The following is a 25,711-nucleotide window of genomic DNA, read 5'->3' as shown; positions in this document are numbered from 1 at the left end:
ACCCCCCTGGTGTCCCATGGTCCTCCCCACCCCCCACCCACCCGATCCCAAAAACCTCAGAGCCTCCCCTCTCCTCTTCCCAAATTTATTATTTACACAAGGTCACCGTTTCTGCTACCCCCCAGATTTGGGGTGGGGGGTGAGGATGGTGTGAGCACCCGGGGGGAGGCATGGTGCTGGTCAGCCCCACGTTGTGTGGGAGGTGTATGGGGGGGGGGGGGAACAGAGCTGTCTGCTCCTCCTGGGGGGGAATAAATACCACCCACCCCTCCCCCCGAGGGACTACTTGGGGCCAGGGGGCTATTTGGGGCTGGGGGGCTGGTAGGGGTCCAGCAGGAGGGAGGAGAAGGTGTTGACTTTGTCGGCCCCGCGCACCTCATGGGGCAGCAGCGGCAGTTTGACGATGTGGAAATCCTCATAGAGATCCTCCATCTATGGGAAGAGAGAGAAATGGTAACATCCAGACCCCCCCTTGCCCCCTCCTGGAGTTGGTGAGGGACTGAGAGCCCCAAATCCTGCAGCCAATCCCACACTGCCCCCACAAACCATGCCAACTCCCCAGATCCTCCTCCCCCAGCCCCAAACTTTGGACTGCCCCCAAACTCCCCTCTGTAAATCCCCCTTGTCTTTCTCCAAACCTGGAGAAGATCCTACCTCCCCCTCCCCCCAAACTGACCCCCATAGTCCCTCTCCCCCTACAGCTGCGGAGAAATCCAAGCTCCAAATTCTGCCTCCACCACTCCAAATTTTGGTCTCCCCCAAATCCTACTTTCCAATGCAAACGTTTTTTGTCCCTTCCAAAAGCACGCAGTGTCCCCCCACTGTCCCCACTCCCCCCATTTTCCCCCTCCCCACCACAGCTGCCCCTCATTTCTGCCCCCCAAATCCACCCCCCTCCTCTTGGCACCTGGTCCAGGTACTTGGCCTGGATCTTGTGCCTGGCCTCGCACATCTTGCAGGGCCTCTGTGGGTCAGGGAAGACGAGTTGGTTCACCACGATGTTGTGGGTGTCGATGCGGCACTTTGCCAGCTCCTGGATCAGCCTCTCTGTCTCGTACAGCGACAGGAACTCGGCGATGCACACACAGATGAACGTCGTCTGCTCCTGTGGGGCCATCAGTGACCCCGTGTTTGTCCCCAGTGCACTCAGCTGCCCCATGCCATCCCCTTCCCAACCCCACAAATCCCATACGAATGCTCTTGGACAAGCTGGCCTTGGTTTGGCAATGTCTGCTCCATGGTATTTTCTATCCCTGTACCCTCACTCCACCCTCGTTCCATTCATGTCCCCCTCCATGATGTTCCCACTGCCAGGCACCCCCTGCCCAGCCCCACAACCCCAGGATTCCCATAGGAATGCATCCCCTCCCTGTCGACCCCCACTCCAGTGTCCCCTCCCTGGTGTCCCTCCATCCCACGTGTCCCCTGCGATGTCCCCAGGGTGCCCCCAACACTGGGATCCTGCCCAGCCCCAGGATTCCCACAGGAATGCCCACAGACTGGCTCAGCCACACCCCCTCCCTGTTGACCCCCACCCCAGTGTCCCCCTATCCCACGTGTCCCCTGTGATGTCCGCAGGGTGTCCCCACTGCCGGGGATCCCCTGCCCAGCCCCAAGGCAATAGGATTCCCATAGGAATGCAGCCAGCCCTGTTCAGCCTGTTCCCCTCCCCACATCCCCTCCCTGATGGCATTCCCTCCCAGGTGCCACCTCCTCCCCAGTGTCCCCCCCTCCCAGTGTCCTTACAGGGTCCTTGAACTGCTCGCTGACAGAGCGGATGACGGGCAGAGTTTCCTCCAGCTTGGAGGCCAGCTGGTCAGCATTCATGTCCCCCAGACCCAACATATTGCACATCTATGGATGGAGAACAGCTTGGAGATCACCACGGCATCCCCACGGCACCATCCATAGGGTCCCCAAAGCTCCAGCCACGCGACCCCCACGCTGCCACCCACCAGGACCCCCCAGACCCCTTCCCAAGCTCTCACCTGAGAGATGAAGGGGCTGATCTGATTCTTGATCTGCATCAGCCGCCCCAGGCCTCGTTCCACGATGGTGGGGAAGTTGAGCAACCGCAGCGTGTGCCCGGTGGGCGCCGTGTCAAAAACCACCACCGAGAAATTCATCCCCTTCACCAACCTGCAGGGCCGGGGGGGGGCTCAGAGGAGCCACTTGTGGGGTGCTGACCCCACAGCTCACCCCAAACTCACCTCATCACCTCGGCGTAACTCATGGCCTCATCGATGCCAGGGAAGGCACTCATGGCCTCCTGCATCATCTTCTTGCCCATGCTCAGCATGTTGTCTTCCTCAAAGAACTCATCGGGGAGTTCTGCCACTCCCAGGCTGGGGTCGATCTCCTGGGGGGTGTGGAGTTCAGGGGGGGCTCCGTGGAGAGGGGCTTTTGGGGGAGGGGTCCCACAGGGTGGGGGACGTGTGGAGTGGGGGTACCATAGGGTTGGGTCCCGCAGGGTGGAGCTCCCATCAGGTGGGAATTTAATGAGATGGGGGTCACGTAAGGTGGGGATCCCACAGGGAGAGGATCACTGTGGGGTGGGGGTGACCCCCCTGCAGCCTCACCATGGCGAAGAGGTTGTCGTAGCCCTTCACTTTGGTGGGGACTTTAGAGAACTTCTGGTCGAAGGCGTCGGAGATGTTGTGTGCGGGGTCGGTGGAGATGATGAGGACGCTCTCACGAACCTTGGACAGCTGCACGGCCAGGCTGCAGCTGCGGGGCGGTGGTGACGGGGGGGGGCAGCCCACAGACCCCCACCCTACAGCGACTCCCACCCTACAGTGACTCCCACCCCACAGTGACCTCCATCCCACAGCAACCCCCCCCCACGGGACCCCCACCGCATATGCATCCCACCCAGCGACCCCTACCCCACAGTGACCCCCACCCCACAGCGCTCTCCATCCCACACGGACCCCCACGCACGGGACCCCACCGCATACGAACCCCACCCCACGACGATCCGCACCTCACACTAATCCCTATCCCTCGGTGCCCCTCACGCCACAGTCAGATCTCCCACCCCATAGGACCCCCCCCCCAGCCCACAGGGCCCCCTCCCCCCCCGCCTTGAGGCCCTCAGCGCCGCTCCCCCGCTCGGACTAGGCCCCACACCCCCCCCACCTGCACGTAGTTTTGCCCACGCCGCCTTTCCCCCCCACGAAGATCCATTTGAGGCTCCGCTGCTCGATGATGTTTGCCAGCGTAGGCTCCAGCGGCTCCACGTCGGGCGCATCCTCGAACTCCTCCGCCTCCGGCCCCCATCCGCCCGCCGCCGCCATCTTCCCCCTGCGCCGCCGCCAGCACTCCCGCTGCGCTGATTGGCTACCGCTCCTCCACCCTTCCACACCTCCGCACTCGGATTGGGCGGTAGGCCCGTCAATCCGCGGAGAGGCGGGGTAATGCCGCGGGTTGCCGGGCAACGCCATCCCATCAGCCCCCGCGCAGGGTGCTGACGTCATCACGCGTCGCCGCGCATTTCCCGGCGTGCCCCGCGGCGGCGGCGGAGGGGGAAGAAGATGGAGGCGCACGGCGATGAGGGGGAGGCCCCGTCGCCGCCTCCTGGGCCCGGCGGCGGTGTGAACGTCTTCGCCAATGACGGCAGCTTCCTGGAGCTGTTCAAACGGAAGATGGAGGCGGAACAGCAGCGGGAACGCGAAGCGGCGGCCGCGGCAGAGGCTACCGGAGGGGCCGGGCCTGGCCCGCACCGCTCGGCCGATGGGGCGAAGAGGAGCGGCGGCGCTCTGGGCTTCGTAAGGACGTGGGGGGCCGCGGCCTCCTCCTTCCCTCCTCCCCGCCCGGGTGCGGCCTCCTCAGAGTCCCTTCCTGAGGGAGGGCCTCGGGCCCCGGTATCACGGGGGTCCTTTGAGGGTTGCGGTGACCGCTGGGGCCCTGTGAGCCAAAGTGGGAGGGGGCTTCGGGGTGGAACTGAGCCCATCTCAGCCCTTTTCTTCGGGAGAATCCCGGGCCCGTTTCACAGACAGGCTTTCTTGAGAGTCCTGTGGGGCTTCGGTGGGTGCTGAGGCCCTTTGAGCCGAAGGAATTCTCGGGGAGGGAGCACTGAGACCCTCAGATCCCCCTTGTATGGGAGGACCCCTGGCCTTGTGTCACAGGAGGGCCCTAAAAGGGCTGGAGAGGAGTCTGGGTGGAGCATGGAGACCCTCTTGGACTCTGATTTCACAGACAGACCTTCCTGGGGCCCTCTGGGGATGCTGGGACCCTTTGAGCTGAAGCGGGGAGCACTGAAACCCTCAGTCCTCAAAGAAGTGGGGTGACCCCAACGCCTCTGTACCCCAAAGGGGTTTTTGGGGGCTCCTCCCAGCGTTGCCAACCCCCTTCCCTGAGAAGCTGCCTGTCCGTGGGATGGGATGGACGGACAGAGGGATGCAGCGGCCCTGACGGACGGCCCTCCGGTTCCGTTGTGCAGGGGGTGATGCTGTCCCCGCGTGCGTAACGCTGGCAGTCTTCTGTCCCTTCACCAGGTGGGCAGGAGGCGAGGGGGAAACAAACTGGCCCTGAAGACTGGCGTGGTGGCAAAGAAGCAAAAGACCGACGAGGAGGTAAGGATGGGGGGGGGGGAGTGGGGCTGTGACCCCCCCGCCCCCTTCACCTCGGGGTGCCTGTGTGGAACGGGGGATCCCACTCTCTGCTGGGATTTTGGCCCTGTTCCTGAAGCCACGGGGACAAACAGCCTCCGTTGGGTCCACCCTACCTCATCCCACCAGGGCTGTGCACTCTGCTCCCATTTCCCCCCCATTGAAGTTCTCGCAGTGCTTCCCTCTCCCAATCCTCTCCAACGCTTCCAGTTTCTCGGTCCTTTTGCACCCCAATACCCCCATTTCTCCCCTCCCAGAGCTCCCAGTTCTCCCCCCATATGCTCCAGGTCAGTTTCCCAGTGCTCCCCATTCCCCCTCATTATTTTTTTTTCCCCCCTTTTCTCAGGTTTTGACGAGTAAAGGTGACGCCTGGGCCAAATACATGGCAGAGGTGAAGAAGTACAAAGCACATCAGTGCAGTGATGACGACAAAACGCGGCCCCTGGTGAAATAACCACCCCACTCCCAGGACATAATTACTGTACATAATTAATTATTTAAGGGCACAGGCGGCTCCTTCCCGGCGTTTTTATATGTACAAATATATATATCCCCACTGCACCCCAGGACTCTGCCGCCTGTGATACCTTGGGGGAGGGTGGGGTGGGGGGCACAGCCCCCTGCCTGCTGCTCACCCCCTCTGCAGGACCCTCACAGCCACGTTCCCCCCCTCCCCTTCCCCCTACCCGACTCCGTTTTGGGGTTAAAAATGGAGAACTGGGGGAGGCTGAGGGGAGAGGTGCTGCTGTTGCTTCATTAAAGATCTCGGAGGTTTTGGAGAGTGTGGTGGTGTTTTTGGGCTGGGGGCTGCGCTGTGGTTTTCCTGCCCAGCTCAGCACTTCTGCTGTCACCATAAGTTTGTGGTTTTGGGGTTCTGCTGGTGGGAGGTGATGCCCAAACCTCGTTGTGCCCCTAAAAGCAGTGTCCAAATCCTTTTAGGGGAGGTGGGATGGGGTGATGTTGAGGTTCTCCTTTCCCGGTGCCCCCAGGTTTGTGCCCCCAGTTTCCTACCCCTAACGCACCCTCGTTCCCTTCTCCCAGTGCCTCCAGTTCCCCTGGAGTTCCCCACTTCTCCCCTCCCACTGAACCCAGTTTCCCCATTTGCTGCTCTCCCACTGCTCCCCGTTCCCTTACTTCACCCGTCCCAGTTCTGTCAGTACACCTCAGTTCCTCCTCCCACAGCTCCCAGACCAGCGCTGTAGAACCGGGACGGCGCAGGGCGGGGCCCGAGAGGTGGGAAATGTAGTCCGGAAGTTGAAGGATGCGCTGTGCGCATGCGCAACACCACTTCCGATATAGGCCCCACCCCTTCCGGTATAGACACAGCCCCTTCCGGTATAAACCCCGCCGCCAGACGCAGGCAGCCTCTCGCGCTCTCACGTGGTCACGTGGTGCGGCGTACGGTGGCCGGCGTGGGTCAGTGCCCGCGTGCCGCGATCCGCGGGCAGCGCCCGGTGCCCCCAGGCCGAGCTCAGCCCTCCGCCCCGGCGCCCCCCCCCGGGCTCGGGAGCGACCCCCGGGAGGTACGGGGAGGAGCGGGGGGGGAGAACGGAGCTTGAGGGGGTGGAAGTGGGCCTGGAACGGGGAAAGGGGCGTGAGGAGGGGGGGGAAGGGGGTCTGTGGGGGTGGGAGGGGCCTGGGGGGTGGGAATGGGGCCTAAGGTAGGGAGATGGGGGTGGGGGACGGATGTGGGCCTGGGGGGGGGAGTGGGGCCTAAGGAGGGGGGTGGAGAAGGATCGGGGGGAAGGAGGGGGGATCGGGGGGGAAATGGGGCGGTCCGGGGGGGGTAAATGGGGCTGGGGGGGAAATAGGGCAAGGAGGAGAGGTGGGGGGGTAATGGGGGGTAATTGGGACCTTATAGGGGTAAAATGAGGGTGGGGGGTTTCGTTGCAAAATGGGGCTTTAAGGGGGATCTGAGTGGAGAATTGGGGGAGGATGGGGGTCAACTGGGGGGGCTTTGGGGGTTTGTAGGAGGCCAAGGGAAGGGAATGGGGGGTATCTGTGGATTAATGGGGCCGGGGGGGGGAAGGGGGAAAACTGTGGGGAGGAGGGGGATTAATTGGGTTTAATTTGGGGGGACAGAATGGGGCCTGGAAGGGGGAGAATGGGGTGTGGGGGAGGAGGAATTGGGGGCAAGGGGGCTGGGAAAGCGGGGAGATGGAAGAGAATGTTGGGGGGTAGCTGGGACCGGGAGGGGGGGAGGATCTGGGGGGGTCATTGGTGCTGTGGGGGGAATGAGAAGAAGGAGAAAAAGTGGGTGGAAGAATTGGGGTTAATTGGGGGCTGGGGGGCACAAGGGGGGTTTAACGCCACCCCCACACCTGAGGTCTTCCCCCCCCCCCCCCCAACCCCCCCAGGGCCACCGCCATGGACTGGCAGCCAGATGAGCAGGGATTGCAGCAGGTGCTGCAGCTGCTGAAGGACTCGCAGTCCCCCAACACGGCCACGCAGCGCGTCGTGCAGGACGTATCCGTGCATCTGTGGGGCTGCAGTGGGGTCAGCTGGGGGGGGGGGGTGAAAGGGGAGCGTTTGGGGGGGTTGAGGTGGGTGGTGGTCCCCATTCTGCTCCATCTCATCCTGTCCCTGACCCCGTTCTTGTCCTTTCTTGTCCCAGTCTGCTCTGGTCTCTCTCCCTTCCTGTTTTGTTCCTGTTCTTATCCTGTTCCCATCCCATCATCCCCATCCCTGACCCCATCCTTATCCCATCCCTGGCTCCAATCCCCATCCCCAACTTTGTCCCATCCCTGACCCCATCCTTGACCCATCCCAAATCCCTGATCCCATCCCCATCCTTGACCCCATCTTTATCCCATACCTGGCCCCATTCCCCATCCCCGTTCTTGTCCCATCCCCATCCTTGACCCCAATCCCTGACCCCATCCTTATCTCATCCCAATCCCTTATCCCATTTCCTTCCTGCCCCAATCTTTCCCTTCCTTGTCCCATTTCCATTTCCCCTTTACCCCAATCCTTTTCCTATTACTTTCACAATCTGTCTCTCATCGTTTCCCCATCCCAGTCTTTATTTCTGTCCTTGTCCCATCCCACACCTCTCCCATTCTTTTTCTGGTCTCCTCCCTTTCCTGATTCCTGTTCCATCTCACCTCTGTGCTGTCCCCATACTTTTTCTTGTCCTATCCCATATCAACCCTTGTCCCCATCTGGGTCCATCTGTCCTGCTTTATGCTCTGCCCCCTTCATGTCCCCACATCTTTCTATTTGTCCCCATCCTGTTCCAATCCTTATCCTTCCTCCTCCTGCCCCAGTCTGTGTCCCACCCCCCCCAGTTCCCATCCTTAACCCCACACCACAGAAACTGAAGCAGCTCAACCAATTCCCCGACTTCAACAACTACCTGATCTTCGTTCTGACCCGCCTCAAATCCGAAGGTGTGTTTGCACCCGGGGGGATGAGGGGGGTGTGGGGGCTGACGGAGCTCACTCTCAGCCCCCCCCACCCCAAAACCCACCCACTGACCCCCCCCCAGATGAACCCACGCGGTCGCTGAGCGGCCTGATCCTAAAGAACAACGTCAAGGCTCACTATCAGAGCTTCCCCCCCCCTGTGGCCGAGTTCATCAAGCAGGAATGCCTCAACAACATCGGCGACGCCTCCTCCCTCATCCGCGCCACCATCGGTGAGGGGGGGGGGAGGAAAGGAAAAACCCCACCCCAAACCCACATCCTGACCCCCCCTTCTCCCCAACCTGGGAGCTCACTGTGCCACCCCCCCCCCCTCCTTGTAGGTATCCTCATCACCACCATCGCTTCCAAAGGGGAGCTGCAGATGTGGCCGGAGCTGCTCCCACAGCTCTGCAACCTGCTCAACTCCGAGGACTACAACACGTGCGAGGTGTGGGGCTGGGGGTTGGGGCTGGGGGGGAAGGGTGGGGGTCCGTGTGGGGCTGGGGGGGTCCTGGAGGGCACTGACCCCCCCCTCTGTGGGCACGCAGGGGGCGTTTGGGGCGCTGCAGAAGATCTGTGAGGATTCCTCGGAGCTCCTGGACAGCGATGCACTCAACCGGCCGCTCAACGTCATGATCCCCAAATTCCTGCAGTTCTTCAAGCACTGCAGCCCTAAAATCAGGTGTGAGAGCGGCAGATTTGGGAGAAAAAAAACTCAAAATTGGGTTTGGAGGGGCTGGGGGGGACGGGACAGGACTTGGCTCCAGCTGGGGACATGATAAGGGTTAGAGATAAGGGTGCTGTGGGGAGGTTTAATGTGTTGGAATGGGAGGTGCTGCTTTCACGCCCCCACTACCAGGTTTGGTTCACTTTTCTCCCCATTCTTAGATGGACCCAGGCTGAGCAGCCCCCCTTCGTTGTATCCTTGTCCCCTCCCATGCTCTGTGCCCCCAAACCCCACTGGGACCCACTTGATTCCCCCCATTTCCCCCCCTATAACACTCTGGGATTTGGGGTCTCTCCATCCCAGGTGAACACGAGAAGGGAAAATGAGCATTTGGGGTTTGGGGGTGGAACGGGGAGCCCCTCCCAGTTCTCCTTCATTAGTTAATGAGTCCATAACAATCTGTGCCCCTCCCTTTCCCCCCCCCTGCCTCCAACCAGGTCCCATGCCATCGCCTGCGTCAATCAGTTCATCATGGACCGCGCTCAGGCGCTGATGGAGAACATCGACACCTTCATTGAGGTGGGGGTGGGGAAAACTGGGCTGGGGAGGGTACAGTGGGCCGGGGGAGGGGATGCTGTGTTCAATTTGCCCCCTCCCCCCACAGCACCTCTTTGCTCTGGCTGTGGATGAGGACCCCGAAGTGAGGAAGAACGTCTGCCGAGCTCTGGTGATGCTCCTGGAGGTCCGCATCGACCGCCTCATCCCCCACATGCACAGCATCATCCAGGTGGGTGACAAGAGGGGGGGGTTTTGGGGAGGGTGTAGGTGGTGGGGGGGGAGGGGGGCAGCTCTGGGGGCTGAAATTTCCCTCTCCCCCCAGTATATGCTGCAGCGGACGCAGGACAGCGATGAGAACGTGGCCTTGGAGGCGTGCGAGTTCTGGCTGACGCTGGCAGAGCAGCCCATCTGCAAGGAGGTGCTGACGTCCCATCTGGTGCAGTGAGTGTGTGAGGGGGGGTCCTATCCCCCTGAACCCCCTCCCCCCCCCCAGAGACCCCCAGAGCCCCTCAGCACTTCGTTTCGCCCCCCCCGTCCCCCTCCCCTCCACCACCTGCAGGCTCATCCCCATCCTGGTGAACGGCATGAAGTACTCCGAGATCGACATCATCCTCCTTAAGGTGAGGGGTGTGGGGTTGGGAGGGAGGGGTAGGGGCAGCCCCCCAGCCCAGCGCTGGGACTTACAGCCCCCCCATGCTGCTACTGGTTTAACTGGGAGCACTGGGAGCTGTGTGGACGTCCCGGAGGTGATGACAGACCCACAGCTGATGGCAGTGATGGCTGTTGTGTTCGTACTGCCTGATCCGGGGGTCCCCCCACTGCCACAGCGCCGTCCCCACAAGGACCCCATGTCCCCCAAATATCCCCCCAGTGGCCCCATGGTGGCCCAGTAACCCCACAATAACCCCATGTCCCCCAAATATCCCTCAAATATCCTCTCTTATGCCCCCACAATGGCCCTGTGACAGCCCTACATCCCTCCTGACGACCTTATGCCCCCATAATGACCCCATGTCAGCCCCATGTCCCCGTAGCATCTCCCCTGGCATCCCCCCTTTATGCCCCTACAGTGGCCCTATGACCATCCGACATCCTTCCTGAGGACCTTACGTCCCCATAGTGACCCCACAACAACCCATGTCCCCCAAATATCCCCCTAAGGTGGCTCAGTAGCCGCATAGCAACTCCTTAGCCCCCAAACATCCCCTCGGTATCCCCCCTTTTCCCCCCACAATGGCTATGTGACAGCCCTACATCCCTCCTAATGACTTCTCCCGCCCCCCAACCCACCATGGGGCTGACCCCCACTTTCCCCCCCCACCCAGGGTGACGTGGAGGAGGACGAGGCCATCCCTGACAGCGAGCAGGACATCAAACCACGCTTCCACAAATCCCGCACGGTGACTCTGCAGCACGAGGAGGAGCGGCCGCCCGACCCCGAGGATGGGGAGGACGAGGACGACGACGACACTTTGTCCGACTGGAACCTCAGTATGGGGGGGGGCTGCTGTCCGTCTGTCCTCACCAGGGTGTCCGTCTGACCCCAATCTCCCTGCCCTTTGGGGGTGTCGGTCCATCCCCCACCCCGTGGTGGCGGATGGGGGATGTTGAAGGGGATGGGGTGTCATTTTGGGGCGTCCATCCGTCCCCACAGCCTTTGCTGGTGGCACTTGGAGGGGATGAGGGATGAGAACAAAGAGAGAAACCCCAAAGCCTTCGTCGTGTTCGTACCCACAAACCCTCCTCTGATGGCACAGTGGGGTGTGAAGATGGCGAGGGAGTCCTTGGGGTGCCATTATCAGGTGTTAATTAGTGGAGTGATTGCTGTCCCCATAGGGAAGTGCTCGGCGGCCGCCCTGGATGTTTTGGCCAACGTCTTTCGGGAAGAGCTGCTGCCCCACCTGCTGCCCCTGCTGAAGGAGCTGCTGTTCCACCCCGAATGGGTCATCAAGGAGTCGGGCATTTTGGTGCTGGGCGCCATTGCTGAAGGTCGGAAGGGTCTCTCAGCCCCAAACTCCCCCCTAAACTACCCCCATAGGGCAGGGCTCTCACCCTGCTGTGCCCCCAGGCTGCATGCAGGGCATGGTGCCCTACCTACCAGAGCTGATCCCACACCTGATCCGCTGCCTGGCTGACAAGAAGGCCTTGGTTCGCTCCATCGCCTGCTGGACGCTGAGCCGCTACGCGCACTGGGTTGTGGGGCAGCCCCCCGACCTCTACCTGAAGCCCCTCATGACTGAGCTGCTCAAACGTATCCTGGACAGCAACAAAAGGGTGCAGGAGGCGGCCTGCAGGTGAACCCCGGGGACCCCGAATCCCCCCCAACCCCCTTTTTTATTTCTTTGGGGGGGAGGAGAGGGGGGTGATGACAGTTTGTGATGCGTTGAGTTCGCTGTGATGCTGCTGTATTCGTACTGTCTGACCCCAACATCCCCACAACAACCCCATGTCCCCCAAATACCCCCCCTTTATGCCCCCACAATGGCCCTGTGACTGCCCTACATCCCTCTTAATGACCTTATGTCTCCACAGTGACCCCACAGCAACCCTGTGTCCCCCAAATATCCCCTCCCAGTGACCTCATGGTGCCTCATTAACACCATGACAACCCCATGTCCCCCAAATACCCCCCTGCCATCCCCCTTTATGCCCTCCAATGGCCCTGTGACAGCCCTACATCCTTCTGAATGACCTTATGTCCCCATAGTGACCCCATAACAGCCCCACATCCCCCTCACATTCCCTCTAATGACCCCCCGACAGCCCTCTGATCCCCCAGTGACCCCACGATGGCCCCGTGTCCCCCTCAGCGACCTTCTAACAACCCCACATCCCTCTCCACGACCCCACGATGGCCCCACATCACCCCTAGGGGGCAACCATCTCAGCCTTATGGGGCCACTGACTCTGCCCCCCATATCCCAGCGCCTTCGCCACGCTGGAGGAAGAGGCGTGCACCGAGCTGGTCCCATATCTCAGCTTCATCCTGGACACGTTGGTGTTTGCCTTTGGGAAATACCAGCACAAGAATCTGCTCATCCTCTACGATGCCATCGGGACTTTGGCCGACTCTGTGGGGCATCACCTCAACCAGCCGGTACGCTGTGGGGGTTTGGTCTTTTTTTGGCCCTTTTTTGGTCCTTTTCTGCCCCATTTTTATTGCCTGGGATCAATGATGATATTGTACAACAGACATTCGAATCCTGAACTGCTGTGTGGATCCCGATGGTCTGATGGTCCCTGGGCTGAGTGGGGAGCAACCCCATATCTCCCCTGCCCCAGTATCTCTCCTAATAACCCCTGGTGGTTTTATGTCCCCCACAAAGGCCCCATGTCTCCCCAGTGACCCTGTGTGACCCCTCCAATGACTTTGTGATAACCCCATGTCCCATCTCATGACCCCACAATTGCCCTCTGTGTCCCCACTGACCCCATGACAACCCCACGTCCTCCTTAATGACCCCATGACTGCTCTGGGTGCCCCTTCATGACCCCATGACAACCCCACGTCCCCATTTTGTCCCTCTTGAAGACCCCACAATGTTCCTGTGCTCCCCATAATGACTCCATCATGGCCCCATACCTCTGTAACAGTGCCACCCCCACCCCATTTGTTGTCCTCTCCCTTCCCCACCCCAGGAGTACATCCAGAAGCTGATGCCCCCCCTTATCCAGAAATGGAATGAGCTGAAAGATGAGGACAAGGATCTCTTCCCGCTGCTGGAGGTGCGCTGTGGCGGGGGGAGGATGCAGGCCAGACCCCCCCCCATGCCAGGAAATGCCCCCACCCCACACACAGTGCCTCCCTTTCCCCCTTAGTGCCTCTCCTCCGTGGCCACAGCCCTGCAGAGCGGCTTCCTGCCCTACTGTGAGCCCGTCTACCAGCGCTGCGTCACGTTGGTGCAGAAGACATTGGCTCAGGCCATGGTGAGAGGCAGCCCCATGCTCCTGGGGTGGGTTGTTTGGGATTTTGGGGAAAGGAGGGGGGGTGACAGGCTGCTGTTCCCCCTCAGATGTACAACCAGCACCCCGATCAGTACGAGGCACCCGATAAGGACTTCATGATCGTGGCACTGGATCTGCTGAGCGGGCTGGCAGAGGGGCTGGGCTGCCACGTGGAGCAGTTGGTGGCCCGCAGCAACATCATGACGCTGCTCTTCCAGTGCATGCAGGTGAGGGGGCGGGAGGGGGGGGGCAGCCCTTGAGACCCCCACCCTGAATTTAGGACCACATCCTCATGGGGAATGCGATGTCCCAATGCAGGACACCATGCCTGAGGTACGGCAGAGCTCCTTTGCCCTTCTTGGAGATCTCACCAAAGCCTGCTTCGTGCACGTCAAACCCTGCATCGGTGCGTAGCGGGGCTGGGGGGGGGAGGGCCAGGTCTTAGAATCCCCCCCATGAAAGAATGGGGACACCGTCAAAAAAAATGCGGTGGGGGGAACCCAACCTTAACCCTGCATCCCCCCAGCTGAGTTCATGCCCATCCTGGGTACCAACCTCAATCCCGAGTTCATCTCCGTCTGCAACAACGCTACGTGGGCCATTGGGGAGATCTGCATGCAGATGGGTGAGTGCCCCCTCCTGGACCCCCACCCCCGGGACTTCTCCCCCCCTGCTTCCTGACACCCCCCCCCTCCTCACCCCCCTTTTTGGCAGGGGCGGAGATGCAGCCCTACGTCCAGATGGTGCTGAACAATCTGGTGGAGATCATCAACCGCCCCAACACCCCCAAAACGCTGCTGGAGAACACAGGTGAGGGGCTGGGGGGGGGCAGAGGGGGGTGGAGGGTTAATTTGGGTAAGGGGGGGGGAGGAGGAAGGTTGCCATGTCCCAGAGCTGTTCCCAAAACTGTCCCCCCTCCCCCTTCATCCAACAGCCATCACCATCGGGCGTTTGGGCTTCGTCTGCCCGCAGGAGGTGGCCCCGATGCTGCAGCAGTTCATCCGCCCCTGGTGAGTATTATGGGGTGTGTGTGTGTGCAGGGGGGGGGGGTTATGGCTCCTCCCCGTGTTCCCCGGTGAGGTCTGACCCCCCCCCCCCTCCCACCCCCCAGGTGCACCTCCCTGCGCAACATCCGTGACAACGAGGAGAAGGACTCTGCGTTCCGTGGGATCTGTGTGATGATCGGGGTGAACCCCGGCGGTGTCGTGCAGGTTTGGGGGGGGGGGCTTCCATTATTTCACCTCATTTCCCCTCCTCCCCCCCCCCATCTTCTTCTGACCAGTTTTATACCCTCCCCACCCCCCCCCCTTCTTCTCCTCCAGGATTTCATCTTCTTCTGCGACGCAGTGGCATCGTGGGTGAGCCCCAAGGACGACCTGAGGGACATGTTCTATAAGGTCAGTGGGATTTGGGGATGGTGCAAATGCCCACCCCTCCACACATACACAATTTATTGACCCCCCCCCTCATTTATTGACCCCCTCCTCAGATCCTGCACGGCTTCAAGGACCAGGTGGGTGAGGACAACTGGCACCAATTCTCAGAGCAGTTCCCTCCGCTGCTCAAGGATCGCCTGGCGGCGTTCTATGGGGTGTAAGGCGGACGCAGGCACCGGGACCAGGTGGGGGCATGGAGGAGTTCCCCCCCCCCCAACAAAAGAAACCTCCATCCTCCCCCCACGACCACCCCATGAACCCCAAAAACCCCTGCCTCCCCCTTTCCTCACCGCTCCCCGGGTCCTTTTGGGGTATGGATGAACGCTCTGCACCTAAAAAATCCCCCCACCCTCCAAAATCCTACCGACTCCTGAGGCTGCCCAGTCCCTGAATGACCCCAGCAATTCCTGAGACCCCCCCCCCGCCTTTTCTTCGCAGGTCAGCGGCGCTGTCAGGACGGCAGTCGGAGCAGATGGCCCCCGGGGGGAGGGGGGGGGTCGGGAGGAGCCCCCCCGGGCCCAGCCCCAGCCACTGCGGGGGGGCCCCAGATCTGTACCCCCCCTCCTCGGGGGGTGGGGGGAGGGGAGGCAGTGGGGGGGTGGGGGGTGGTCGGGGCCCCCCCCCGAGGTAGGTTTTGGGGTGGAAAACGCAAAAATTGGAGCAAAAAGGGGCCAACGCGGGGTGTCCCCCCCCTTCTTTTTTCCTCTCTACGCTGCCCCCCCCCCTTCCAACGCATGGCGCCCCTCCCCCACGTAGGGACACGTAGAGACCCCCTGAGGTGGGGGGGCGGTGGTCGATGCCCCCTCCCCGCGTTTTTTGCCCGTTTTGTTCCGTTTTTTACCGTTTACAAAAAGGGGGGGGAGGGGGCGGGAGGGAGGAGGAGGATGGGAGGGGCGCTGGGGGGGGCGCTGGGAGGGGGGACCCGGGGAGGGGGCGGGCCCTGGTGTCGGGGGGAGGGGGTTCCCACCTTCCCCCTTATTTCCTTCTCGGCAATGAATTTCCTTCATCATCCGCGCGGCTCTGAGCTCTTCATTACGCGGCTGGGGGATGGGGGGAGGGTGGACGTGCAGTGCTGGGGGGGGCGGTGGCTTTGAGGGCATCGTTTCCTCAATGGCGCGGCAATAGGACGGCCGCACGTGGCCGACTTCCGGCGCTTTCTGATGACGCCTCGGGCCTGCTGTCTTCTTTCTTCCGTCGGCTTCAGGTGACGTCAGTGGGTGCCGCTTCCGGGTTCCGTTTTCGGGTGGCGTGTGTTGATGGCGTAGTCATTGCGGCGCCTTCTGATGACGTCAGTGGGCGGTAGCCCCGGAAGTGCATCTCCCTGTGGTCGTGGAGACGGGGACGCGGCGGGGCCGGGCCCGGTACCGGGACCTGGGGGTGGGTCGGAAACCGAACCGGGGGGAGGCGGGGGGTCGTGTGGGAACCGGGGGACGCGAGGGCGGCTTCGGGCTGCGGTAACGAATGTCGGGGCGCTGCGGTAACGGGGATCGAGGACCGGGCCCGGGGTTCGGCCCGTTTCTGGCCCGGTTCCGGTGACCCCGCGCTCCCCCGCAGCCATGGAGGAGCCCCCCGCCGCCGACCCCCGCGCTCAGGAGTTCGCCGATCGCCTGCGGGGCCCCGCGAGCTCCCCGGACCCCGAACCCGAACCCCCCCCGGCTCCGGATCCCCCCCCGGTGTCCGTTCCTCCGCCCCTGCCGGCCCCGAGACGACCGTCACCCACCGGCGGGGTTCCGGGCGGGGGGCTGCTGGCGCTGCCGCTGGAGCTGCTGCTGCGGATCTGCGGGTTCCTCGCGGCACGGGAGGTGCGGGCGGTGCTGCCCCGCGTCTGCCGGGCGCTGCGGGACGTGTCCCGCGATGCCGTGGCGTGGAGGGTCCGGTTGCGGCGGAGGGCGAGGGGGGTGCTGCCAGTGCTGGAAGGTGAGGGGGGTTATGGGGCGGGGGGGTTGTGGGGTGGGGGGGTCATGGGGGGGTGCTGCGTGTGCTGGAAAGTGAGGATGGGGGGTGGGAGGGGGTCTGCCTGTGCAGGTAGGTGGGGGGAGGAGCTGAAGGGTTATAGGGAGTGGAGATGGGGGGTTTATGGGGGGGGGGGTTATGGGGAGGTTCTGTCTGTGCTGGACGGTGAGGGTGGAGGAGTGATGTGGGGGTTTAACCGTGCTGGAAGGTGAGGGGGGGTTGTGTGTGGGGGTTATGGGGTGGGTGATTATGGGGGGGATCTGCCTGTGTTGGAAGGTGGGGTTAGGGGGGTGATGAGGGGGTTGGACCGTGGCCGTGAGGGGCTTATGGGGAGTATGGGGGGGGGGCAGGAAGGTGACCCCCATACAGTTGGAAGGGAGGAGTGGGGCACTGTGGGGATGTGGGGACCCCCTCCCACCTCCTTGTGGCCCACTGGAGACCCCCCCACCCCCCTCTATTTCCCCACGTTGACCCACCCCACACATATCTTCTCCCCCCCATATATATTATCCCCACCCCACAGAGAAGGACTTTGACCCCGCGGCCGCCTGTGTGGAGCTGGAGGAGCACCTGCAACGCTGGGGGGGTGGGGGGGCTGCCATGCGCCATTTCTCCCTCGACCGCGGCCACTTTGCCTCCGTGGACACCGTCCTCCTCCTGCAGGTTTGGAGGGGGGGCCGCGGCCCTAAATGTATGTGTGTGGGGGGGGAGGGGGGTGGGGGGTCACCTCAAGGGTGGTCCCCCCCTCCTCTCCCTCCCCCTCCTTTATTCCTTTCTTCATCCACAGGGGGGGACCCTCTGTGTTTCGGGTGCCCGTGACCGCACGGTGAATCTGTGGGATCTGCGGCACCTGGGGGGGGCACAAAGTGGCCCTGCAGTGAAAGCTTTGGGCAGCGAGCCGGGGGGGACACACAAGGTGGGATATAGGATATAAAACCCCCCCCCTCTCCCCCAGCCCTGGAACCTGCATTCGTTTTTCCCCTTTGGAACCTTTTTACCCTCTTAGGACCACCCCCTGTTGCTCCTCTGGTTAGATTTGGGGTCCTTGTTGCCCCCCCTCATGGGGGTGTTTTGTGGACCCTTTTGTGACCCCCCCCCCCCCCTCCCCACACTCATCTCCTGCAGGGCTGGGTTTGGTGTTTGGCTGCTGCTGGGACCACGCTGTGCTCAGGCTCATGGGACAGCACTGTGAAACTGTGGGACCTGGAGGCAGAAGGGCAGCAGTGTGGGGAGATCAGGTGGGGCTGGGAGCACCGGGAAGAGAGAATTGGGTTTTTTTTGTGAGGGTCCCACTCACTTTTCTCCCACCTTCCTCCCGTACAGGGAGAGGGCAGCAGTGCTGTGCCTCTCCTTCTGCCCCGATGCCATCATCACAGGAACCTACGACAAAACGGTGGCTGCGTACGACCCGCGGGGTGAGTCCTGCCCCACACATATGGGGCTGCAGCAGCGCTTGGGGGTCAGGGCTCTCACCCCTTCCCCCCCCACACACACCCCACAGCAGCCCCCCAGGCCCCGGTGCGATCCTACAAACCCCACAGCAGTGCAGTGCTGGCGTTGGCAGCTGACGATCGCCTCATCATATCTGGGAGTGAAGACCGAACCCTCGTGGTCATCGACCGTCGTGCTGATGGAGTCCTGCAGCGCCTGCAGGTGGGGCTGACCCCCCTGAAAAGTGTGGGGCTGATCCCCCCGAAAAGTGTGGGGCTGGGGGTTCCATTCCCTTCCAACCATTCATGGTTTGGGGTCTGAGAATCAACGTTTCAAGGCTGGGTTTGGGAGTGGGGGTTTGGGGTGTAGCACTGTTGCCACCCCCCACGCTCCCCACTTTTTCTCCCCACACCGCTCACCCCATAACGCTGCGTTTTGCCCCATAGCTGCAGCATTATCTCCTCTCCATGTCATATCGGGGGACGCAGCTCTGGGCTGGGGACAACCAGGGCCGAGTCCACGTCTTCGGGAACAGCGAGGGCCGCTTCCGGGCAGAGCGGGTATAGGGCCATCTATAGGGCCATATATAGGGCTGGGGGGGGGGGGTGAGGTTGTCTTTGGGGCTCTAACCCCCCCCTCACTGCCCCCATTGCAGCGCTTTGATGTAGGGCACCGCCTGCAGATCACAGGGCTGTGGCAGAATGAAGGATCTTTGTACACCACCTCCACTGACCGCACCATGCGGGTGAGGGACCCCAACCTCATGTGGTGATCCCCCCTCCCACCCGCAGTGCACTGGGATTATGGGGTTGGGGTACATGGGGCCTATGTGGTGCCCTCCCCCCATATCTTCATGGGGAGGAGGAGGAAATGGCACCTCTCTGTTACAGATCCACGTTCCCACGGATCCCCCCCGCACCATCTGCTCCTGGACACACGACGATGTTCTCAATGGGGTAAGGGGGGAGGTGGGGGGGGCCCCACACATTTCCCTTCCTGGATCCCCCATTCCTCCCCATTTCCCCCCCCATTTCCTCCCCAGATCAGCGTGGAGGGTGATGTGGTGGCGGCCGCCTCCGGGGGTCTCTCAGTGGAGGTGTGGAAGTTCGGAGGCTGAGTGTGGCTGTGTGACTCCCTCCAGGAATGGGGGCTCTGCCCCTCAACCCCAACCCATGGCTGGAGATGGGGACCCCCCCTGTGGGCAGAGGGGTCCCCGAGGGCTCAGAGCGGCCCTTTGTGCGAGAATTAAAGGGATTTGGCTGGAGGTGCGTGGCTGTGTTGTGTCTGGAAACACAGGAGGGGGTGGGATGCTGTGGGTTTGGGGTCAGGGCTTGGAATGATGGGGGTTAGGAGCGGGGTTTTTGCCGTAGTGCGTCGGGATTTGGGGTTTCAGTGTTTGGGATTTTGAAAGAGCTTTCTGTGGTTTGACGCTTCGCTGCCTGGCGGCTTTTGTCCCTCAGCGGCCACTATTCCCTCTTCAAGATGGCGGCGCTCAGCCGTACGTCCGTGCCGTACAACAAGATGGCGGCGATCCGCCGTCCGTACGTACAACAAGATGGCGTCAAGCGGCCATCCGGCGCCGGCGCCGCCACCGCGCAGGCGCGACGGAGGGGGGGGGGGCGGCCCAAGATGGCGGCGCCCATGGGGCCCACGGATCTCAGCGGCCCCGCGGAGGAGCCCCCACCGGGGGACGCCCCGGCAGCCGCCCTCCGCGCGGTGCTGAAGCGCAGCGCTCCGCTCCCCTCGCAGACCCTCCCGGTGCGCGGTTACGACTTCGCGGACGGCCCGGATCCAGGCGCGGTGCTGCGTTCGTTCCTCACCACCGGCTTCCAGGCCACGAGCTTCGCGCGGGCGGTCGCTGAGATCCGCCGAATGGTGGGGGCGGGGGGCTGGGGGGGGGTTATAACGACTGCAGGGGGCGGAGAGCTATGGGGGAGGGGTCATTAAGGGGGTCGTAACGACGGCATGGTGGGGGGGAGCTAGGGGGGGGCCTTGGGGGGGGGAATCGTAACGACTGCACGGTGGGGGTGGCGGGTCGTGGGGGGCTACGGGGAGTCGGGGGGGTCCTGGGGGGTACCGCCCCCCCCCCTCCGCCCTTACCGCGTCCATCCCTGCAGATCTCTGCCAAAATGGAGCCTCTGAGCGCGGCGGAGCGCAGCCGGGCTGAGCTGGGGGGGGCCGGGGGGGCGGCTTCGGGCTGCACCATTTTCCTGGGCTTCACCTCCAACCTCATCAGCTCCGGGGTGAGGGAGAGCATCCGCTTCCTCGTGCAGCACCGCATGGTAGGGGGCACGAGGGGCCTGGGGGGGGGCTGGGGTACAGAGGTGTGATACAGGGTTATGGGGGAGGGTCCTCGCTATGTTGAACTTCTTCCCCTTCAACCATTGGAGGAGTAGAGAAATCCTGGGGGGGGGGGTCCTGGGGGAACTCAGGGGGGTGCCAGGGTACAGAGATGTGATACGGAGTTATGGGGGCGTTCTCACTGCGTTAACCCCCCCAACCCTCGGGTGGTAGTGGGGTCCTGGGGGCACCCCGGACCAGTGTGTAACGGTATGGGGGAATTGGGGGGGGCTGGGGGTCCCTCTTGTATTCCTCTCTGATGTGGGTCCCCGAGGTGTCCCAATGCCCCCAGGGTTGTCCTGTGCGATTCCTTCGTGCTGCCACCAATTCTTTGGGGTCCCACCATTCCCAGTCCTTTGGGGAGGGAGGGGGGGGTCTCGATGCTGTTTCTGAGGGTCTCTGAGACCCCCCCCCCCGGCAGGTGGACGTGGTGGTGACGACGGCGGGCGGCGTGGAGGAGGATCTCATCAAATGCCTGGCACCCACCTACGTGGGGGACTTCAGCCTGAAGGGCCGGGAGCTGCGCCAGAACGGCATCAACCGGTGCGGGGGGCACCCGGGGGGGGCAATGAGGGGGGATAGTGGGGGGCACAGGGGGGTCTGAGCACAATCCTCCCCCTTTTCCCCTCCCCCCCATCCCCAGGATCGGAAACCTGTTGGTGCCCAATGATAACTACTGCAAGTTTGAGGATTGGCTGATGCCCATCTTGGATCAGATGGTGGAGGAGCAGGAGACACAGGTGGGGGAGGGAGGGGGGGGATATGGGGGGGAGTGGAGGCATTTGGGGGGAGGGAGGGGGCATATGGGGGGAGAATGTGGGGTCACCAAGGGGGGTAGAGTCATCTGGGGGGGCATGGGTCATCTGGGGCAGGGGGGAGAGGGTCACTTGGGAGGGTCTGGGGGGGGTCAGCTGGTGGGGGGGTCACCTTTGGGGGTATGTGGAGTCACTTGGGGGTCCCACAGGGCGTGAGGTGGACGCCATCACGGATGATTGCACGTTTGGGGAAGGAAATCAACAACCCCGAGTCAGTGTGCTACTGGGCTCAGAAGGTATGGGGCATCCCTGGGGGGGGGGGGGGTTCCCCATGCTGGCCCCCCCCCCCCCGGTGTCACCATCCCCCCCCTCCCCAGAATGACATCCCAGTGCTGAGCCCAGCGCTCACCGATGGCTCCTTGGGGGATATGATCTTCTTCCACTCCTACAAACACCCAGGGTTGGTGCTGGACATTGTGGAAGGTGAGTTTGTCCCTATGGGGGGGGGGGACGGGGACAGCAGGACCCCCCCTCCCACCCCGGTGACAGCTGTACCTCCCCTCCCTCCCCCCAGACCTGAGGCTCATCAACACAAGGGCCATCTTCGCCCGGAAGACGGGGATGATCATCCTGGGGGGAGGATTGGTGAAGCACCACATTGCCAACGCCAACCTCATGGTGAGGGTGGGGGCTGTGGGGGTCAGTGGGGAGGGGGGGGGGAGCAATAGGGATCCTCTGCCCTCATTCTGCCCCCCCTCCCCACAGAGGAACGGCGCTGATTTCTCAGTCTATGTGAACACAGCACAGGAGTTTGATGGGTCCGACTCCGGGGCGCAGCCGGATGAGGCCGTGTCGTGGGGGAAGATCCGAATGGATGCCACACCAGTGAAGGTGGGGGCACGGGGGGCATTTTTGGGGGGCTGGGGGGGGGACACGAGGGTCTCTCACCCCTCTCCTGCTGCAGGTCTATGCTGATGCCTCGCTGGTTTTTCCGCTGCTGGTGGCGGAGACGTTTGCACAGAGAGCGGCCGACTTCCCAGTGCCGACAGAGGGGGACTGAGCTGCCTGTGGGAAGGGGGGGGTAACACCCCCTGGGGGGGCTGAGCCCACAGCTGGGGGGGGGGTCAGGACCCTCACTCTGGGGTGCTGAGCACCCCCCCCGGGGCAGGCAGGGCTCTGGTATTGTCCCTCCATCCCCACAACCCATTTATCCATCCCTGCGCTTCTATTTATTTTGGCATCAATAAAGCACTGCGCTGTCTCCCAGCTGCAGGATTTATTTTTGGGGGTCCTGGGGGGCACGGAGGAGACTTCCCCCCCCCCCCCCCCCCGAGTTGTCACGTGGTTGTGGTGTCCCCTTCAAAGCCGTCCTCGCGCCACAGCTGCACGCAGCCCTCGGTGGCAGCCAGCAGGCAGGGCAGGGTGGGATGGAAGGCGATGGACTGCACCACTCCACGCCCCACGGGCAGCGTCAGTGCCAGGGAGCCCTGTGGGGAGGAGGCAGGGGGGCAAATATGTGGGGTGGGGGGCAAGGCAGGGGGGCAGGGGGTAGGTGTATGGGGGCAGGGGGGGGCTAACCTCCACTAGGTCCCAGAAGTAGACGTTGCCATCCTCGGAGGCGCTGCCCACGTGCGTGTCCTGCTCGCTCAGCACGCAGTCCAGGCGGTACGATGTGCTGCGGTGCCCGGTGTACCTGCGGGGTGGGGAGGGGTCAGGAGGGGTCTTCTGTGACTCCAATCCCTCCTGTAGCCCCCCAACCCCTCCCATAGCCCCCCCAACGACCCCCACCAGCTCTCACTCGCCCAGCATCTCGCCCGTCTCCTTATCCAGCAGGCGCAGCGTGGAATCCAGGCTAGCAGCCAGCACGCACTGCCCATCCTTGCTGAAGCAGACGCTGGTGATGGGGCCTGAAAGAAGTGTGGGGGGGATTTTGGGTGTTCCCCCCCCTTGCCCCCATTGCTTTGTGTCTTCCAATCTCTCTCCAGTCGTCCTCCCCATCACTCACTCCCCACGTAGTCAGAGTAGAGCTGCCCTGCACGCAGATCGTAGCGTCGCACGCGGCCGTCCACAGAGCTGTGGGGATTTGGGGAGGGGGGATTTAGCATCGGGGGGGTCTCAGTCCCCACCCCTGCGGTTTCTGTCCCCCCCTGCCCTCACCCTGTCAGGATTTCGCTGGCTGACAGCTTCAGGCTGGAGATGCCATCCTTGGCCTCATCCAACACCTGCACGGGGTCGGGGCGGCGCGAGCGGCAGTCCCAGCAGCGCACTGTGGAGTCGATGGAGCCTAAAGGAGGGGGGAAGGTCAGACTGAACCCCCGGGGGGGGTCAGCAGATGTCAGGATGGGGGGACAGCGGTGGTCTCTCCTCACCAGACACAATGATGGTGGCCTCCTCGTTGAACTGCACGCAGTTGACTTTCTGCAGGAGGCACAAAGGGTGGGTGCTGTGGGTTGGGTGCTGTGGGGAGGGAGGGGTCCCATCCCAGTGCACCCCCCCATAACACTCACCCCTGCATGCCCGCGGTACCTGCGGACCACTTGCCCACTGGCCACATCCCACAGCACCACAGCTTTGTCAGAGCCACACGAGCAGATCTGGCTGTTATCAAAAGACCTGTGGAGGTCACAGACACCCCCGTCAGGCTCTGGGGTGGCTCCAAGAAGGGTGGGTGGGTTCCCGTTTCCTTTCCCCCTCCCACTTACCCGGCGGCGTCCAACACCTCGTAGCCGTGGCCCTGGTAGCTGCGCAGCACTGTGCCCTTGTGTGGGTTCCACAGCTTTAAGGTCTTATCGCTGCCGCACGTCAGGCAGTAATTGCCGTCCACTGCGTGTGGGCACCCCGAGAACGGCCGTGTGAGGGACGGGGGGGTCGCCGCGTCCACCCGCCGCACCGCCGGGATGGGAACAGAGCTCCCCCCATCTCGCTCCCAGCCCTGTTTCCGCTCTCACCGTTGAAGCGCACGGCGCGCACTGCTCCCTGCCCGCACTCGATGGTCCGCACGTGCTTCCGGGGCAGCTCGGGTCGAGCGGGCCGAGGTCGCGGGAACGCCATGGTTGTACCGGGATGAAACGCACACTGCAGGTGGCGGCGGCGGAAGTTCAAATAACCGCGCCGGAAGCTGGCTGCCGGACACTTCCGATGAATACCGGAAGTTTGTGGCTGAGCTGAAGGATACTTCCGGCTGCAACACAGGAAGTTCACATCTGGGCATCCTCAGCAGCAGCGCCGGAAGCAGGCTGAAGGATACTTCCGGCAACCACCGGAAGTTTACACCTGCGCACTCCCAGTAACGGCGCCGGAAGTGAGTGCTGACCACCCGCAATGGCGGACCCGCGGCGGCCCGCGCGGGTTACGCGGTGAGGAGAAGGAGGGGGCACCGGGGGGGTGTTCGGGTCAGGGCTCCCCTTCCCCGCTCACGGCCCCGCCCGCAGGTACAAGCCGCCCACCACCGAGAGCAACCCGGCGCTGGAGGACCCCACGCCGGACTACATGAACCTGCTGGGCATGGTGTTCAGCATGTGCGGGCTGATGCTCAAGGTGCGGCACCGGGCTGGTGGGGAGGGGGGGAAATGAACCGGGACGGAGCTACGGAACCAGGCAGGGCTGCGGGGTGAGAAAATCAGGACCCGGGCTATACGGGGAACGAGCCGGTGAGACTCAGGGGAAGTGGGGAGAATTAGAAGCAGCACTGGGATGGGGGGGGATCGACACAGGACCGGGCCAATGGGAGAGTTGAGAGCTGGGAGGGCTGGGGAGGGAGAATCGGGGCTAAAATAAAACTGGGACTCCCTAGGGGGGATCCATCAGGGCCAGGATTCGACTGGGAAGGAGCTACTGAGGCCAGCACTGCATCGAATGGTGCACAGGAATCAAGATTGGTCCAGGAAGGAAATACCCAGAACACACTGAGCTGTGGGAGGATGCTGGGGGGCACCAAGGTGGGAATGGGAGACATTGGGATGGGAATGTTGGCACTGAGATGGGACTGGGGGCTTTGCGGTGGGAATGGAGTGAGCAATTGGGACCAGGCAGGGTTGAGGGAGCACCGAAGAGGACCTGCCAGGCCTGCTATCGGTCTGGGGGAGCTGCTGCCACCATTTGGGGTCTGTTGGGGTTCTCACGGGCGTCCCCTCCTGGTGCTGCAGCTGAAGTGGTGCGCCTGGATCGCTGTCTACTGCTCCTTCATCAGCTTCGCCAACTCACGCAGCTCTGAGGATACAAAGCAGATGATGAGCAGCTTCATGTGAGCACTGAGGATGAGGGGTTGGGGCAGGGAGGGCACACTGGGGAGTTTCCTTGCCCTGACGCTGCTTTCCTTCCCCACAGGCTCTCGATCTCAGCTGTGGTGATGTCCTACCTGCAGAACCCACAGCCCATGTCCCCTCCGTGGTGACAAAAAGGGCTCCTGCTTTGGGGCTGTGATAATAAAGGGGCGGCTGTAGGGGCTGAGCTGCTGTCGTTGTGGGTTCACCTACCTCCAAGGGTCCGCCTCTGCTGCAAAGGGAATGAGGCCGTTCTGGGAGGTTTGGGGGGGAGCTGAACGGACCCCAAAAAGGGGGGATCCGTGGGGCTGAGGGACACCCGGGCCCAGAGGCGATGCCTGCTGCGCTCC

The 25,711-nt window shown here is 62.8% G+C and overlaps 7 protein-coding genes and 2 non-coding genes across 15 annotated transcripts; 7 read left to right on the top strand and 2 right to left on the bottom strand.

Moving 5' to 3' along the window:
- Positions 1-69: 69 nt before the first annotated feature.
- On the bottom strand, positions 70-3,328 carry GET3 (guided entry of tail-anchored proteins factor 3, ATPase). Its single transcript, XM_031614174.2, has 7 exons — positions 3,139-3,328; positions 2,580-2,727; positions 2,211-2,359; positions 1,989-2,139; positions 1,747-1,854; positions 908-1,105; positions 70-432 (listed from the first exon to the last, which is right to left on the bottom strand). The coding sequence occupies exons 1-7, from the start codon at positions 3,294-3,296 to the stop codon at positions 301-303; spliced, it is 1,044 nt and encodes a 347-aa protein (XP_031470034.2). The 5' UTR covers positions 3,297-3,328; the 3' UTR covers positions 70-300.
- Positions 3,329-3,481: 153 nt separating this feature from the next.
- Positions 3,482-5,389, top strand: TRIR (telomerase RNA component interacting RNase). The gene is made up of 3 exons (XM_031614176.2): positions 3,482-3,767; positions 4,497-4,574; positions 4,957-5,389. Exons 1-3 carry the CDS (start codon positions 3,534-3,536, stop codon positions 5,062-5,064), a joined length of 420 nt encoding a protein of 139 aa, XP_031470036.1. The 5' UTR covers positions 3,482-3,533; the 3' UTR covers positions 5,065-5,389.
- A 566-nt stretch (positions 5,390-5,955) lies between these two features.
- Positions 5,956-15,631, top strand: TNPO2 (transportin 2). Its single transcript, XM_090128770.1, has 25 exons — positions 5,956-6,133; positions 6,968-7,076; positions 7,924-7,999; positions 8,098-8,247; positions 8,356-8,462; positions 8,563-8,696; positions 9,179-9,260; positions 9,346-9,468; positions 9,562-9,680; positions 9,799-9,859; positions 10,565-10,730; positions 11,076-11,228; positions 11,308-11,533; positions 12,165-12,336; positions 12,879-12,965; positions 13,059-13,166; positions 13,253-13,411; positions 13,503-13,590; positions 13,711-13,809; positions 13,899-13,994; positions 14,119-14,194; positions 14,296-14,395; positions 14,507-14,581; positions 14,674-14,805; positions 15,059-15,631. Exons 2-24 carry the CDS (start codon positions 6,978-6,980, stop codon positions 14,779-14,781), a joined length of 2,664 nt encoding a protein of 887 aa, XP_089984896.1. The 5' UTR covers positions 5,956-6,133; positions 6,968-6,977; the 3' UTR covers positions 14,782-14,805; positions 15,059-15,631.
- On the top strand, positions 9,980-10,046 carry LOC116243094 (small nucleolar RNA SNORD41). Its single transcript, XR_004169876.1, has one exon. It is a non-coding gene; the product is annotated as a small nucleolar RNA SNORD41 (small nucleolar RNA).
- On the top strand, positions 11,596-11,666 carry LOC116243095 (small nucleolar RNA SNORD41). Its single transcript, XR_004169877.2, has one exon. It is a non-coding gene; the product is annotated as a small nucleolar RNA SNORD41 (small nucleolar RNA).
- Positions 15,632-15,831: 200 nt separating the features above from the next.
- FBXW9 (F-box and WD repeat domain containing 9) lies at positions 15,832-19,345 on the top strand. 7 transcript variants are annotated; one of them, XM_090128774.1, is made up of 11 exons: positions 15,837-15,981; positions 16,175-16,537; positions 17,097-17,264; positions 17,361-17,489; positions 17,699-17,811; positions 17,897-17,988; positions 18,078-18,226; positions 18,451-18,564; positions 18,660-18,749; positions 18,895-18,960; positions 19,047-19,343. In XM_090128774.1, exons 1-11 carry the CDS (start codon positions 15,904-15,906, stop codon positions 19,119-19,121), a joined length of 1,437 nt encoding a protein of 478 aa, XP_089984900.1. In that variant the 5' UTR covers positions 15,837-15,903; the 3' UTR covers positions 19,122-19,343. The 7 variants fall into 7 exon arrangements, 5 of the variants coding, with proteins under 5 accessions (XP_089984904.1, XP_089984900.1, XP_089984899.1 ...); XM_090128773.1 differs by having other exon boundaries at positions 15,841-15,981; positions 18,075-18,226; positions 19,047-19,340; XM_090128776.1 differs by having other exon boundaries at positions 15,844-15,997; positions 17,097-17,236; positions 19,047-19,338.
- A 274-nt stretch (positions 19,346-19,619) lies between these two features.
- On the top strand, positions 19,620-22,365 carry DHPS (deoxyhypusine synthase). Its single transcript, XM_090128780.1, has 9 exons — positions 19,620-19,879; positions 20,122-20,286; positions 20,766-20,887; positions 20,988-21,084; positions 21,309-21,395; positions 21,477-21,582; positions 21,674-21,777; positions 21,865-21,990; positions 22,064-22,365. The coding sequence occupies exons 1-9, from the start codon at positions 19,634-19,636 to the stop codon at positions 22,157-22,159; spliced, it is 1,149 nt and encodes a 382-aa protein (XP_089984906.1). The 5' UTR covers positions 19,620-19,633; the 3' UTR covers positions 22,160-22,365.
- A 34-nt stretch (positions 22,366-22,399) lies between these two features.
- WDR83 (WD repeat domain 83) lies at positions 22,400-25,239 on the bottom strand. Its single transcript, XM_090128781.1, has 10 exons — positions 25,156-25,239; positions 24,048-24,280; positions 23,802-23,922; positions 23,607-23,712; positions 23,469-23,517; positions 23,257-23,383; positions 23,105-23,172; positions 22,898-23,006; positions 22,678-22,792; positions 22,400-22,586 (listed from the first exon to the last, which is right to left on the bottom strand). Exons 2-10 carry the CDS (start codon positions 24,148-24,150, stop codon positions 22,437-22,439), a joined length of 948 nt encoding a protein of 315 aa, XP_089984907.1. The 5' UTR covers positions 24,151-24,280; positions 25,156-25,239; the 3' UTR covers positions 22,400-22,436.
- Positions 24,299-25,548, top strand: WDR83OS (WD repeat domain 83 opposite strand). The gene is made up of 4 exons (XM_031614191.2): positions 24,299-24,455; positions 24,531-24,636; positions 25,245-25,342; positions 25,426-25,548. The coding sequence occupies exons 1-4, from the start codon at positions 24,421-24,423 to the stop codon at positions 25,490-25,492; spliced, it is 306 nt and encodes a 101-aa protein (XP_031470051.1). The 5' UTR covers positions 24,299-24,420; the 3' UTR covers positions 25,493-25,548.
- Positions 25,549-25,711: the final 163 nt, after the last annotated feature.

This window comes from Phasianus colchicus, chromosome 34, assembly GCF_987193195.1.
Source record: "Phasianus colchicus chromosome 34, bPhaCol1.hap1.1, whole genome shotgun sequence".
Classification (NCBI taxonomy): Eukaryota; Metazoa; Chordata; class Aves; order Galliformes; family Phasianidae; genus Phasianus; species Phasianus colchicus.
Note: the sequence above shows the minus strand (reverse complement) of the source record. Positions and strands in the feature narration are given on the sequence as shown.